This window comes from Heptranchias perlo, chromosome 8 (genome assembly GCF_035084215.1).
Source record: "Heptranchias perlo isolate sHepPer1 chromosome 8, sHepPer1.hap1, whole genome shotgun sequence".
NCBI classification, from domain to species: Eukaryota; Metazoa; Chordata; class Chondrichthyes; order Hexanchiformes; family Hexanchidae; genus Heptranchias; species Heptranchias perlo.
In genome coordinates this window covers 9,458,706-9,475,125 of record NC_090332.1, presented here as the reverse complement: position 1 = coordinate 9,475,125, position 16,420 = coordinate 9,458,706, and the positions used below count along the sequence as shown (strand labels likewise).

General features: G+C 45.8%; 1 protein-coding gene across 1 annotated transcript in view; it reads right to left on the bottom strand.

Moving 5' to 3' along the window:
- The window catches only part of kif26ba (kinesin family member 26Ba), a 275,252-nt gene that overhangs the window by 1,977 nt on the left and 256,855 nt on the right, over positions 1 to 16,420 (bottom strand). The window contains exons 13-14 of the mRNA XM_067988624.1: positions 2,945 to 3,141; positions 2,015 to 2,171 (exon numbers count right to left, since the gene is read on the bottom strand). Coding sequence (XP_067844725.1) covers positions 2,015 to 2,171; positions 2,945 to 3,141 — 354 coding nt within the window. The remainder of the gene's footprint in view (positions 1 to 2,014; positions 2,172 to 2,944; positions 3,142 to 16,420) is intronic.

Genomic DNA, 16,420 nt, shown 5'->3' with positions numbered 1-16,420 from the left:
GCTGATCTGTGACCTAACTCCATATACGTGCCTTAGCCCCATATCCCATAATACCTTTGGTTAACAAAAATCTATCAATCTCAGATTTAAAATTAATAATTGAGCTAGCAACAACTGCTATTTGCGGAAGAGAGTTCCAAACTTCTACCACCCTTTGCGTGTAGAAGTGTTTCCTAACTTCACTCCTGAAAGTCCTGGCTCTAATTTTTAGGCTGTGTCCCCTAGTTCTAGACTCCCCAACCAGCAGAAATAGTTTCTCTCTCTCTACCCTATCAGTTCCCCTTAATATCTTGAAAACTTCGATCAAATCACCCCTTAATCTCCTAAATTCTAGGGAATGCAACCCTAGTTTGTGTAATCTCTCCTCGTAATTTAACCCTTGGAGTTCAGGTATCATTCTAGTAAATCTACGCTGCACTCCCTCCAAGGCCAATATATCCTTCCTAAGGTGCGGTGCCCAGAACTGAACACAGTACTCCCGTGTGTGATCTAACCAGGGCTTTGTATAGCTGTAGCATAACTTCTACCTCCTTCTATTCTAGTCCTCTAGATATAAAGATCAGCATTCCATTAGCCTTTTTGATTATCTTCTGTACCTCTCCATGACATTTTAATGATCTATATACATGGACCCCTAAGTCTCTTTGGACCTCCACTGTTTCGAGCTTTTCACCATTTAGAAAGTACTCTGATCTATCCTTTTTAGATCCAAAGTGGATGGCCTCACACTTGCCTACATTGAAATCCATTTGCCACAGTTTCACCCATTCACTTAAACTATTAATATCTCTCTGTAATTTTATGCTTCCATCTACTCTGCTTACAGTGCTGTCTATCTTTGTGCCATCGGCAAACTTGGATATGTAGCTCTCTATCCCGTCATTTAAGTCATTAATAAATACAGTGAATAGTTGAGGCCCCATCACAGACCCCTGTGGGACACCAAAGGTCACATCCTGCCAATTTGACTACCTGCTCATTATCCCTATTCTCTATCTCCTGGCGCTGAGCCAATTTCCTAACCAGGTCAATAATTTGCCCTCAATTCCATGAGCTTCAGCTTTAGCGAACAGTCTCTTATGAAGGACTTTATCGAATGCCTTCTGGAAGTCCATATAAACAACATCCATAGACATGCCCATGTCTACTACTTTAGTCACCTCTTTAGAATATTCAATCAGGTTCATCAGAAATGATCTGCCCGTTACAAATCCATGCTGGCTCTCTCTGATGAGCCGAAAATTTTCAAGGTGTTCAGTCACTCTATCCTTAATTGTAGATTCTAGTAATTTCCCGACATTAGGCCAACTGGTCTATAATTTGATACGGAACTCCCTCAAGCGGCAGGAATGGGCTTGTACCCAGGATCTTGGATAAGGCTGCGTTTCTCGGCTATGGTTTAGTGCTCAGTGGAAGCAGCTGCTCCCTCACAGAAAATGAGGAGAAAATCACAAGGAAAGAAAGACCTTGTATTTATATAGTACTTTTCACAACCTCAGGACGTCCCAAAGCGCTTTGTTGCCAATGAAGTACTTTTGAAGTGCAGTCACTGTTGTAATGTAGGAAACGCAGCAGCCAATTTGCGCACAGCAAGATCCCACAAACGGCAATGAGGTCATGACCAGATAATCTGTTTTTTAGTGATGTTGGTTAAGAGCTGTGTGCAAATTGGCTGCCACGCTTCCTATATTACAACAATACTTAATTGGCTGTAAAGCACTTTGGGACGTCCTGAGTTCATGAAAGGCACCAAATAAATGCAAGTCTTTCTTTCTCTCTTATCATGTCCCATTCATTTTTAGTGGCGTTTTGTGGAGAAAAAAAGCCAGCTGCCCGCGTGTGTCTCGCTGTCGGATCATAACCCTGGTTCGTCTTTGCTTCAGTGAGTTTGCAATCTTATATAATTGTGTTTCCCGGCCAAGAAATAAAGCCCTGGGAGCTCCGGCCTTTGCAATATGTCCTATCACAGGAACATGCTCGTGACTGGAAGGTCAAAGGTCAGCAGGATACTTACACTCACTGATCCATTTACTTGGATCTAGCATCAGTCGCTGTTTGGTGGCCTCCAGCTCCTTCTTCAGCACATCGTATTTGGTTTTGACCTCTGAAATCCTTTGTTGCCGATGCTCTAATATCTTCAGCTTTGCATTGAAACATACAAATCCCCGCAACTAGAATTAAAAATATACACTATTGAAGGCTCTTTGACTAGCATTTTTTTCCTCCTTCATTTCCAGCTGCGAGATAAGTTAGCACTTAGGAGCGATTTGAGGAGGACAAGAGGCCCTTAGCCATTGCTTCCCCTCAATTCCTCCCTCTCAACCCAAGCAGGACATCCCTAGTGGCTTGGCCAACATTCTGGACAGGGGATAGAATAATGTCCTGCAAAGGGAGCTTCACAAATTAGGAGGTAGATTAAAGAGCAGGACTTTGAAGGTAGTAATCTGAGGATTACTCCTGGTGTCGTGCGCTAGTCAGTATGGGAATAGTGAGGTGAAGGAGGTAAATGTGTGGCTGGGGAGATGGTGTAGGAGAGAAGGGTTCAGATTCCTGGGACATTGGATGCAATTCTGGATTACAGGATGGATGTAGTTCACCTGAATAGGACTGGGACCAATATCTGCGCTGGGAAAGTAGCTCGTACTGTGGGGAGCGTTTAATTTTATAGCAAGGAGAAGGGAAAAACAAGATAAGGGGGGACAAGGCAGGTAGGAAAGGTCAAAAAGAAAAAAAACAGGAAACTAATAAAGAACAGATCATAAGGAGGAGGAATTAAATAGACTACGATTGCCAAAAAATTGGAGTCAGGATTGAGTGGTACGTATGTGAATGCACAAAGCATTCAAAAGAACTTTGGAGAGTTAGAAGCATTAACTATGGAGAGTATGACATTGTAGCCATAACAGAGATGCGGCTTAGGTTTATCTTTAGAAAGTCTACAAACCTTGTTGTCTGCTGCCCGCCTCCTCTGCAGTCGTTCCACATCATCTATCTCGTAAACCTTGATCTCAAATGGTTCTGCCATCCCTCTCTGCACAGGTCGTAGGTCAACCCAGCGGACCCCAGAGCTGTTGGCCGGTTTTCGGGCTGGAGACGTTGCATCGGGAGACAGGCTGGGTAGGAGACGCCGTCTCTGGGAACCTGAAAACGGGAGATAGGCAGGTAAAGTGAGGTCTGTTAGGAGCCAAGTCGCCTAACATTGTTAGTCAACGCTGCTGGTCATTGTCTTTTACACAGGTCTCGGTGTAAAGCTCATGTGTCATCTAATGTCATGCTTGCAAGCAAAAAAAAGGTGCTAATATACAGCCTCATGTAATGATGTCAAAGCTAAGCGCTGGTATCACTGCGTGGATTTGTGCCTTTATAATCTGCATGGAGCAATGATGATGTTGCGGGGGCTGTCATCTCAACACTCGGTACCTAGCACAGCCTGGAAACGAAGCTGCGCGATATCACCACGCAAATGTCCGGCAACGTCTCGATTTTAAAATTCTCATCCTTGTTTTCAAATAATCTCCATGGCCCTCGCCCCTCCCTATCTCCTCCAGCCCTACAACCCTCCGAGATCTCTGTGCTCCTCCAATTCTTGCCTCTTGCGCATCCCCGATTTTTATCGCTCCACCACTGGCGACCGTGCCTTCAGCTGCCTAGGCCCTAAACTCTGGAATTCCCCTCCCTAAACCTCTCCGCCTCTCCCTCTCCGCCTTTAAAATGCTCTTTAAAACCTACCTCTTTGAACAAGCTTTTGGTCACCTGTCCTAATATCTCCTTATGTGGCTCACTGTCAAATTTTGTTCGAAAATCACTCCAGTGAAGCACCTTGGGACGTTTTACTACGTCAAAGGCGCTATATAAATGCAAGTTGTTGTTGGTGTAACTTCCTCTCCCTGCTACTCTAGGACTGACCCACTTCAACTGAAAGGGTCGCGACCTCCATTAAAAGAAAGCTGATGTAAGCTCGGTTGGCATTTTGCATGACGACATCGCACAGCGTGTTACTTCCAGGTTCATATTGCTGCACTGTTCAGGTCCGGTGTAAAGGCTTTCTCAGGCCATTTTAATCTCCCCTCGCTCTCCTGCCCTGGTGCTGAGCCAATATCCCCTTTGCTCCGTGTGGAAATCAGGAGCTTGGCTTTTTCTTGCTCGACTTCTTTAAGAAGTCCACATTCACTGCCAGTCCGTTCTATAAGTGCACGGCTGCAAACGAGAAGTAGTTTTATCTTTAATTCTTGAGAGACAAATTCAGCCGCAGCCCATGCAAGCCTCATCATGCATCATCGCAGATGTGCTGGGGGGGTGGGAGGGAGAGAGAAGGCCTTGGTTCTAGAGCATTAGATGATGACACATCTGGGTTTACTTTCTTCAGGTGAGGCACCGGTTAACACATTCCCGTAAAATACGACTGCGTCCAACTCCGAATTCAAAGGAATTTTGTTAACCGATGTATCACCAGAGAAAATTAAAACCTCTTGAAGACAATAATATTTAGCCCGCGGCCCATTCAATGGGTTAAGTTAGTAGCATGGCTAAAATAAAGCAGTTAGGAACTGGGCCTTTTCCCAACAGCCTGTCTAACACATTGCGACGTGGGGTGAGGAAGAATTTCCGTGCACTTGGGTCACATCCCCTCAGGGAGCAAAGGTCGTAGGTTCGCCAGGCTTACCTTTTGATGGACCGCAGGTTGGCTCAAGAGAAGCAAAAAAAACGAGAAAACAATGGAATTTGATTCTGCGATATCAAGACTGTTTACATAGCCAACTAAACTAACAGAGTAAGCCTGCTGACTACAGCCCCAGCCCCAAATCGCAGCAGGCAAACGTTCGTTCGGCGCCTTTTCATTTTATTGCTGCTAATTCGGTACGAAGTTAGTGAGCACACGCAGCACCATCAGGCCTTTCCGTTCATTCAGTAAAGCATAACGTGGATGGGTAACATTGTTGGACTATGTCCGTTTGAAGGACACCCAACTGTCCTTCCAAACATAGGATCGTTAGGCCATTCAGCAAACTCGGGCCTGCTCCGCCATTCAATTCGATCATGGCTGATCTGTAAACTCCATTTTCCCACCTCTGCTCCATATCCTTTGATACCCTCACCTACCAAAAATCTACTGATCTCAGTCTTGAACATTCCAATTGACACCCCCCCCCCCCCAGGGAGGCACAGCCTTTTGGGGAGCGAGTTCCAGATTTCCACTACCCTTTGTGTGAAAAAGTGCTTCCTGATTTCCCTCCTAAACGGCCGAGTTCCAATTTTAAGATTATGCCCTCTCGTTCCTGATTCCCCCACCAGAGGAAATGGTTTGCTCGGTATCCACCCTATCGAATCCTTTTAATGATCGTAAACACCTCGATCAGATCACCCCTTAATCTTCTATACTCAAGGGAAGACAAGCCAAGTTTACGCAACCTGTCCTCATAATTTAACCCTTTAATTTCACCATTCTGGTGAATCTGCGCTGTAAACTTGGGCTACGTCTGAAGAGAGGGCATCTGGAGCTGTACACCGACCGCCAAGGTGAAGTGCTGGGCATTCTGGTTTTCTGCAGATGGTGAGAGCAATCTGAGATGATCAATTAAGAACATCACACAAGAAATATATCACGGATCAATAAGGCACTTTTCCTATGGAGTATTGGTACCAATAATCCCAGTGATTATACTAGGTTTTATTTCTGCTTTGCCTTTGCATTGGGGCAGGTCAAAGGGGAAGGTCTAATCTTGCCATTGGTTTTCTGTGATCTACCTCACCCACAATATGGGGGTGGGGGGCGATGAATTAGGGAAGCAGGGTCTGCAGTCTCAGTGTCACTTCACAATAACTCGGTAATAACTTAAGAATTTGTGTCAGCAAAACCAAGAGACTATAAATCATCGTACCATTAGAAAGAACATATTAACAGGTCATACTAATGCACCCTCATCTGCATATGTAAATTGGGTTAATTAGCCGCTAGACTTTCTCTTATAACACTGAAAAATTGCAAGCTCTATCTTTATGAAACTTGAACAGAATAATTGTCATGCCATTAGGGATAACAGATTTATGAATTATGCTAATTAGATCTAATTTACTATGCAAATTCGGTTAATTACAAAATAATCTTTCCCCTAGAACTCAAAAGTGGAGGGTTTGCCTTGAACTTAACTTTTGGAAATAGTTGGCTAAAGACATGATTTAAAAAAAGTTTTCAGCATAAACCACAGCTCATTAACCTTCAGCTGAACACTTGAAAACCCATTTGAATACACAATAGAATTGTGCACATAGCGGGAGGTGGGCAAATTAAATATAGACACCCATCTGTCAAGCAGGAAACAGCACTGGTAGAATCTATTCACTTTAAGCACAATCACTCCAACACCTTATTACAACACAAGTATGGAGCAAGAAAAGGCCATTTGGCCCATTATGTCCATTTTACAGACAAGCTACTCTGCTGTTGACTCTATACCACCCATTAAACCTAGCTAAGATGACGATCAGTATATCATTCCAACATGGACTCCAGATGAAAGGTTAAGCCATTGGTAAAACAAAGACTTGCATTTTTATAGCGCCTTTCGCAGCCTCAGGATGTCCCAAAGCGCTTTACAGCCAATCTGTTTTAGCGATGTTGGTTGAGGGATAAATATTGGCCAATATGGGGAGAACTCCCCTGTTCTTCTTCGAAATATTGAAATGGGATCTCTTAAGTCCACCTGAGAGGGCAGACGGAGCCTCGGTTTAACATTTCATCCGAAAGCCGGTACCTCTGACAGTGCTGCACTCCCTCGGCCATGAGATGCGGTATTTTTACAAGCAGCTGCCGTTGATGGTACACACCAGGCAGATACCAAGCTACGCTACTGTTGTGATAAGGCATTGGGATATCGTTCACAGCGTCGAAGGAAACTTCGACACTCGATGGCCCTCCCCTTCACTAAAAGGGCCTGTGAAGGTGCCACAAGATGTCAGCACGAAGGTTAAAGGATATTTTAAGTTTATGTGACAATTTTTTCCAGTGGTTCCCGAGGAAAATAAAAGATTACAGTTACAGAACACGACTGTCAATCAGGCTGGAATCTCTACAGGCAGTTTGTGGCAATCTCAGCAGCATTTAACTGTTGGAATAAAGTGACAGGAGATAAGAGACCAACAAAACAGATGAAAATATGGTGTAAATAAAAGGGATGAAAATACGAGCAGAGGATGATAATGTAAGACTGTCATGGTGATGCAAAGGGCTCACACGGTGTAATCTTCACCCCTCCCCCTCCCCCACCCCAACCACTGACTTTTCAGAAGGTTTGGGTTGAGAAGAATCAGTTTGCATAATTAGATTAAACACTGCTGCACTTTCTTCAAAAATGCAGAAACCCATCTGTTGTGGTGAGATAACACACGTGCCATTACTGCAGCTTCACCGTGGCTTGTTCAAGATGAAAACGGGGGGGTGTATTTGTGCCTGCCTATCGGCTGGGGTCTAATACACCAACAGTCAGGTACGGAATAATAAAAACGGAAAGTAAGAATTTTTACTCATTCATAATAAGCAAATTTTTAAAAATCTAAATTCTCTGGGATTCATGCCTTTTTTTTGTGGTCAGCTATTGACTGGGCAGGATCTTCTTAAAGCAAATTTTATCTCCGTGTCCAGATAAGCGAAACAATCAGTAACTAAAAATCCATTTAATGACTTTGAATTTGCAAGGTTGGTAAAAATGTACTCGAGCTGTCCGAGCAGCTCATTGAGAGAGGAGCTGAACTGTACAAACCAGGAAGAAAGCAAAGAAAGACTTGCATTTATATAGCACCTTTCACCATCTTGGGACGTCCCTAAGCGTTTTACAGACAATTAAGTACTTTTGAAGTGTAGTCATTGTTGTAACATAGCAGCCAACTTGCGCACAACAAGGTCCCATAAATGACCAGATCATCTGTTTTTTAGGTGTTGGTTAAGGGATAAATATTGGCCAGGATCTCAGGGAGAAGTCTTATTCGAAAAACAGCACCATCCAACAGTGCAGCACTCCTTCAGTACTGTACTGGAGTGTTAGCCTGGATTTTATGCTTAAGTCTCTAGAGTGGGTCTATGAACCCACAACCATCTGACTCAGAGGCAACAGTGCTACCCACTGAGCCACAGTTGCGATGTAATTCCTTGAGTTAGCTGAGTCAGTGTCGGTAGGGCTGCTACATTCGGGGCCCTGGGTTAGGGAAGGAAAAAAAAATGGGCCGGGATCGGCCGTGATGCCCCATGCAGTTGAACAGCCTGAAAATGCTAGACTCGTGTGAAGAAACAAAGGGTGACTGTGGACCTGGACCCTAATAAGGAGTTAACACCTTCAAAAGAGGAGAAAATTGGCTGAGAAAGGAGAAAACAAAATCAAATTCTATTTAAAAATGAACTGAAACACTGCAATATAAAAGGATGGCCTCGGCGTCAGCATTACAGCTGATTAGCTGATAATCGCCAGACAAAAAGAACATTTCTTATTTGAGTTTTTGTTCAATAGTCCAGATGCATGAGCACAATCCCAACACTTTGTCAATTCGTTTTACGACAACATCTTGGACTTTTATGTAGTGCCCTTAACATCAAGAAACATCAGAGAATTGTTCACTAACAGACACCAGGAAAAGAACCGCCAAGTTTAGCCACAATAGTAAACTCCTCTCAAGTCAATTCAAAACAATCCAGATTCGCTTCGTGGGTAAACGCACAGGCCAGTGTGGTACTGAGTATAAACACCCCAGGTTCAATCACAAGATCATTAGCATTTCAGTACAGTAGGTCATTCAGCCCACTCTGCCAGTACAGTAGGAGGCCATTCAGCCCATTCTGCCAGTACAGTAGGAGGCCATTCAGCCCATTCTGCCAGTACAGTAGGAGGCCATTCAGCCCACTCTGCCAGTACAGTAGGAGACCATTCAGCCTACTCTGCCAGTACAGTAGGAGACCATTCAGCCCATTCTGCCAGTACAGTAGGAGGCCATTCAGCCCATTCTGCCAGTACAGTAGGAGGCCATTCAGCCCATTCTGCCAGTACAGTAGGAGGCCATTCAGCCCACTCTGCCAGTACAGTAGGAGACCATTCAGCCCACTCTGCCAGTACAGTAGGAGGCCATTCATCCCACTCTGCCAGTACAGCAGGAGGCCATTCAGCCCACTTTGCCAGTACAGTAGGAGACCATTCAGCCCATTCTGCCGGTACAGCAGGAGGTCATTCAGCCCACTCTGCGTGTGCTGGTGCGAGTTTATTTTTAAAATATTATTCCAAACCTCACAGTTGATGAATTAGCTATTTCCCTTTAATATCTCTTGTCTTCAAGTGTTTATCTAATTCCCTCTTAAATGCAGTGACTGACTTGGCATCATCAGGCACCTCCCATATTCTAATAGCCCTTTGCCTGAAAAAAAATTCTTTTATCCTCTCCCTTTATGCTCCCGATACTAAACCGAAGATTATGTTCCCAATTCACCTACTAATCGAGTTAGCTGACCTCATTTGGAATAATGGTTGGAGTGCTGAAATTGTCCTCAGCAATCCTAGGCTAAGAAGGTGGGGGGGTGGGGGGGGAATCAGCCCTGATCCCTTCCCCCGATCAGGGCTGATCCCCCCCCCCCCCCATTATTCCAAATGAGGTCAGCTAACTCGATTAGCCGTCAACCCCAGCTGGAAAACGGGCGAGCGCGACTGCGATGCCTCCTGAGGTAGATTAGCCCACTGACGGCTTGGCCGACCTATCCAAGGGCTGCGGGAGTCTGTGGGACTGAAACCCGAGCAGGAATCAGTGACTCGGGGAAAAATGGGGGAGCGACAGGAGAATTATAAAAAGCGGTCGCACCCCACACTCGTGCATTGAAGCTCCGACTGTCCACAGCAGTTGGGTGTACGCTTGCTCCATTAGAATTTTCAGCGTCACCTCAGCTGGATCAAGAGGGGTGTGAGCAGAGGCCCGGGGAGCAGGTCTCCAGTCTGCTTCTCTTATTCGTCCTGGACAATATTTATCCTTCAACCAACATCACTAAAAAAAAACAAATTATCTGGTCTGTTTGTGGGACCTTGCTGTGCACAAATTGGCTGCCGCGTTTCCTACATTACAACAGTGACTACACTTCAAAAATTGGCTGTAAAGCGCTTTGGGACGTCCTGAGGTCGTGAAAGATGCTCTATAAATGCAAGGCTTTCTTTCTTTTTCATTAGGGTAACCATAGATTGTGGTATGGGCACACCAAGATTTCAAGGTAAAATGTGCCATCTCTCACCCCTTGGAAAAGGCCCTAAGCAGTTCCTGTACCATGAATTCCTTCGAAGTTCGTCGACTGCCATTATGTAGAAGAAGGGAAAGGGAGAAAATAAAAGAGTTTACTGAAGAGAAGAGGACCTTGTGGAAATGTTTATCACGTCTGCCTCCATTTTATTATTTCTTCAGATATTCTAATACCAGTCGAGCAAAGCTCCGATACTTGTACGTATTTCCCTTGCTTCTCCTTCAGTTTAATTCACTTCAAAGCCCTTGTTTACAAGTAGCCTGAGGGTAGAATCTGCTTTGCCCCCGGTGGATGAGTGTCCAAATATATAAATTACCCTCAATTTAGGATCCGTAGCTTCTTGAGGCCTGGAGGGTGGCAGTCAGAAATATCACTGGCAAGCACTGTGAACACATCGCCGTGAAAAGGTCAGGAATGAAGTACTGAATGCTTATTTTTTTCCAATCGTCTCCCCTCCATACCAGAGGGCAGCAGGATCACAGAATCAGACAGCAGAGGAGGCCATTTGGCCCATCGTGCCTGTGCCGGCTCTTTGAAAGCGCTATCCAATTAGTCCCACTCCCCCCTGTTCGTTCCCAATAGCCCTGCAAACTTTTCATAGGATGGGGGATGTGCAGTGTTTCCCTAACATAACACCAGCTGAGATAATGTTCCACTTCTGCCCAATTCCTGCCTCTGGCACCTCACTCAAGTATAGCCATTCATCGGGCCTGATCCCAGGCAATGTGTGCCGGCACGCTATTTGACTGTAGGGGCATCATGGCCGAGCCTGATGCTGACCTCGTCCAATGGCCACATGTCCCAGTAGATCACTGGATAGCAATCAGATTTTGCCCAGGGGCACGGAGGCCAATTGTACATTCCTGCCACACCGACTTAGATCAGCACAGACCAGGGAACAATCCTGGAACCTGCTTCGTCTGTAAAGCTCACTTCCACACACTTACTTTTACATCCATCTGAGAGGGCAGACAGGGACTCATTTTAACGTCGCATCTCTGCCCTGTCAGGTGGGCGTAAAAGATCCCACAGCACTATTTCAAAGAAGAGCGGGGGAGTTTTCCCCGGTGTCCTGGCCGATATTTATGCCTCAACCAACATCATTAAAAAAGCAGATTATCTGGTCTTTATCAGATAGCTGTCTGTGGGACCTTACTGTGCACAAACTGCCGCGTTTCCTACATTACAACAGTGACTACACTTCAAAAGATACTTCATTGGCTGTAAAGCATTTCGGAACATCCTGAGGTCATGAAAGATGCCGTATAAATACAATGATGTGGAGATGCCGGTGATGGACTGGGGTGGACAAATGTAAGGAGTCTTACAACACCAGGTTATAGTCCAACAGCTTTATTTGAAATCACAAGCTTTCGGAGCTTTGCTCCTTCGTCAGGTGAGTGAAGAGTTGCATAAACTCTGACTATATATGCTGTGCCTTTATGCAACTCTTCACTCACCTGATGAAGGAGCAAAGCTCCGAAAGCTTGTGATTTCAAATAAAGCTGTTGGACTATAACCTGGTGTTGTGCGACTCCCTATGAATACAAGTCTTTCTTGTTTCCTTCTTTCAAGAACGCAGCAATAACTTAATGGTGAAACATTTGTGCAAACTGTCATCACCATAATCCAAACATCTAATACATAAGAGAGCTTTGGGGAGTCAACGGAGGTGTTAAGAAGATGACGTCTGATCCAGATGTGACTCTGGAGCCCAATGCAGCCACCGTTCAACGGCACAGCAGCAATACGTCCGTACACTTATCGTTCAGAGAGTCAACCACTGTATGTGGGCCACTCAGCCAAAACAACCCATTTCTAACTCTCAGTCATCTGCGCCAACACAGGAGCTCAGTGAGACCTTCCCTCTGCGGACTGAGCATTACCAGTTGCCCTGCGGCAGGTCCAGTCCCACTTGCGACCGGGGGTCAATTGCAAGGCTAAGTTGCCCTGCTTGGAAGCAGTCTCCCAGCTCCTCGCGAGCACGCAGCCCCAGCAACGGCACAGCTGTTTATTTGCAATCATGCGCTGTGAGCCATCTGTGACTAGGGTGGGTGCATCGGTCCTGCTAAATAATTTCTGTGACTAGGGTGGGTGCATCAGTCCTGCTGAACAGCTTCTGAGACAACGGTGGGCAGGCCAGGCAAGCGACAGGGATTCTAGCAGTCGGATCGGAAATAATGCATTCCAAGGGATCGGCTTTCATTGTGCCTGACAATGTCCCATTCCATCTCACCTAATGCTGAAGGATTTCAATTTTTAACAAAAGCCTATTATACTCATCTTTTTGAGTCAACAGAATTTCCTGGAGCCACGGGCTCAGTGCATTAGAAATATGCCTCAGACTGCGTCCTAAATCCAGGCGTGATAAATATGATTACTCTGTGATCCCTATTATATAGTCTGCTGCATGAAACGGTTCTACTTTGATCTACAAAAAGCGACACTTGTTTTACTGAATAGCAATAGTGTTTAACATAAGGACTGTTAACAAACCCGGCACATTTTAAATCCCCCCACTTGTAGGGCCCACCAGTGTGTAGGCTGTTATTTAAAGGGACATTAAAGGGTCTAAGAGTCTTCTTAGCACCTCACTCGCACTCCTGTACAGGATATAACATCTGGAATTCTCTATCCGACTCCCTCCACCGTACTCTGCTCCCTGCTCTCGACGTCCTCCTCTTTGATCGTGCCTTCAGCAGTCTGTCCTAGCCTCTCCCTTCTCCTCATCTTCCCCTTGTTCCTGTCCTTATTATAAAGCACTCATGGAGGTCTTCCTGCACGTGAGGAGCGCAGTATAAATGGCATTAGTTCATCACAGAATCATATAGCACAGAAGGAGGCCATTTGGCCCATCGTGCCTGTGCTGGCTCTTTTCCCCCATAGCCCTGTGATTTTTTTTTAAGAATAAAAATGACTATAAATTTACAACTTATTTTTCTGGAAGGATGACGCTCTGCCCTTTCTTTTAAAAAAATATTTTTTTTCCCTCCGATTTTCTCCCCTCCTCTCTGTGTCCTGAAGGGTTTGGCCCCTCTGGGATATGGTTCCATGGTGCTGGGCGCCCTCTGGTTGGAGTTGCTACCTGGCTGGTTTTTCACTAGTCCTCACGGGACTTTGGAAATTGCCACCAGTTCCCAGTTTTAAATGACAACGGATATTTTATTGTAATGGTAGCGGATCTGTCACGCTGTCAAGTCAGATGATACACCATTTTAGAAAGTTAACGACAACAGTGCTGTTAGGCAGGGAGTTCCGGGATTTTGTCCCAATGACGATGAAGGAACGATGATATATGTCCAAGTCGGGATGGTGTGTGACTTGGAGGGGAACGTGCAGGTGGTGTCGTTCCCATGCGCCTGCTGCCCTTGTCCTTCTAGGTGGTAGAGGTCGCGGGTTTGGGAGGTGCTGTCGAAGAAGCCTTGGCGAGTTGCTGCAGTGCATCCTGTGGATGGTGCACACTGCAGCCACTGTCCGCTGGTGCTGGAGGGAGTGGGTGTCTAAGGTATCTGATGCTGCTCTTTATTAGCAGACTGAGAGTGGGCGGTGTGAGGAGTCTCCCTCTGATTTACCCCTCCAGCTCTCTGTAGGACAGTACCTGGCTTGTGCTCGACATCCCTTGTGCTAGCACAGATGGAACGCCACCCTGTATCCATGCCAAATGCAAGGAGAATGTATTTTAATAACAACACCTCCACCTCCTCGCTGTTGCTAAACAGCCTCATCGCTAAACAGCTTCTACTACAGAAAGCATAAACTTCCCCCAATGATCATCGCGGCTGGACTGGAGCCAGATTTGGAACGGGTTGTTTAGCAAAAACCGCGGAGGGTCATTTTGAATAAAACAGGGAGCCCGTGGATAATCCGTAGAGGGCTGTGTTTCTGGCGCCGACATTAAAACCAAAAAAAATAATTGAAAATAAACACAGAGAGAACAGATTTTTATGCCGTAACGACGAATCGTGTGTGGTAATCACCTTCCCCACTCCAGCAAGAGAATTGCGTTTCCATATTTAGACCGTTATTGCCGAGGACTTAGAAGAACAGTACTGAAAAAATGAAACACTTTGGTTCTCAGTTCATTTTATCACCACACTTTTTATTTCTTAAAATGTGGCATTCTGCTGCACCGTCTGCTAGATCAGTGCCGTTACGACTGTAACTGTTTGCACAGGGAAACCAAGCAGTGATGATATATCTAAATTGACCCAGGGGGTTCTCCACCTCCTGATTTTCCCTTCCTCTCTGTAAGGAAGTGTCTGGTCTGCGTGGGCTGATCGTAAAGGCCTAAGAGTCTGTTTTCATTTTAAATCGTTTTTAGGTTCAAAGACGGGACCACAGGCACAGCTAGTGTTGGATTTTCCGTGAATTCCATTCCCCGTTAAATAGGGCCGTCAACTCTGGTTGGACGTTACCCTGGAGGTTTCAGAACATGATCTCCTGCCTCCAACGGCCCCACCCCCGCGCTCCCGCCATTGGTCGCCCAACACAGGGATCGCCCGTTTCAGACGGAAATGAGGAGGAATTCTTTACCCCAAATGAGGAGGAATTCTTTACCCCAAATAGCTGTGGAGGCTGAGTCATTGAATGCATTCAAGGCTGAGTTAGACACATTTTTGATCAGCAAGGGAGTCAAGGGATATGGGGAAAGGGCGGGAAAGTGGAGTTGAGGTAAAAATCAGATCAGCCATGATCTCATTAAATGGCGGAGCCGGCTCGAAGGGCCGAATGGCCTACTCCTGCTCCTATCTCTTATGGTCTTATGACACGTCCATCCTCACTGCACCCCGCCTTCCCACGGCCTATCAGAAAGCGAACAGGCTCTTCGTTACCCGATTGGATGATTCTTGATTGTCAGTCAAACAGGCTTCTTTCCCCATCTCCAACAATTTTATAACTAATAAACAAAAGTGTTCAAAGGAAACGAGAAAAAAACAGATAACTTTGGCGCCCCGATGATTTTTCTCCCGGGTGTTGCTCGCAGCAGTGTCCTGGAGATTAATCTTTAATTCCTGGAGACTCCAGGGCAATCCTGGAGGGTTGGCAACCCCTACTGCTAAAGGTCAAGGGTCAAGAGAAGGAATTGCAGAGTCAGATCATTAAAGGCTTGCAAGCCGTGTGACAAGGCCATTAAGGAGTCAAATAGAGGTTTAGGCTGTATTGCCAGGACAGTACGATATAAAACTAAGAACATTATATTTAGGCTTCAGTACGGCTGTGCATGGGAGTATTGTGTCAAGTCTTCGTCCCCAAACATGGGCGACACCGAGGCTCTGGGGTGAGTACAAAGGAGGGTGACCAGAATAATGGCCAGTCTTAGGGCTCTTCAGCTGTCAAGAAAAGCCCCAGGAGTTGGGGCTATTTTCATTAGGAACGGCAGACATGGAGGGGCTATGATTGAGGTTTTTAAAATGATGAAGGAACTAGAGATGGACAGGGATGGTAGGACTAAGAGAGCATGTGTATAGAGTTAGGGGCAAAGCTTTAGATGTTAGGAAGTATCTGTTTTCACAGAATTGCTGCTCTCTTGAACAGATTAACAAAGCATGCAGTCCTTCAAAAGGGAGTTGGCCAGGTTCCTGAGGGAGGAGTATGTTTCCAGTTAGAGAGGGCAAGTTGTGGATTAACTGGAAAGTTACCGTGGTTTCATGAAGTTTTGCTAGATTGCCTTTGGGAATCGGGGAGAAATTTCCCAGACTTTTTCCAAAATTGACCTCACTTTTTTTTGCCTCCCCCAGGAGACTGCATTACTGGGGTGGGTGCGGGGTAGAAGGGGAGAATGATTGCTGAATGATGTATGAGGCTGGACCACATGGATGGTTTTTTTTTTATTCGTTCATGGGATGTGGGCGTCACTGGCAAGGCCAGCATTTATTGCCCATCCCTAATTGCCCTTGAAAAGGTGGTGGTGAGCCGCCTTCTTGAACCGCTGCAGTCTGTGTGGTGAAGGTTCTCCCACAGTGCTGTTAGGTAGGGAGTTCCAAAATTTTGACCCAGCGACGATGAAGGAACGGCGATATATTTCCAAGTCAGTTCCTCGGAGGGGAACGTGCAGGTGGTGTTGTTCCCGTGTGCCTGCTGCCCTCGTCCTTCTAGGTGGTAGAGATCGCGGGTTTGGGAGGTGCTGTCGAAGAAGCCTTGGCGAGTTGCTGCAGTGCATCC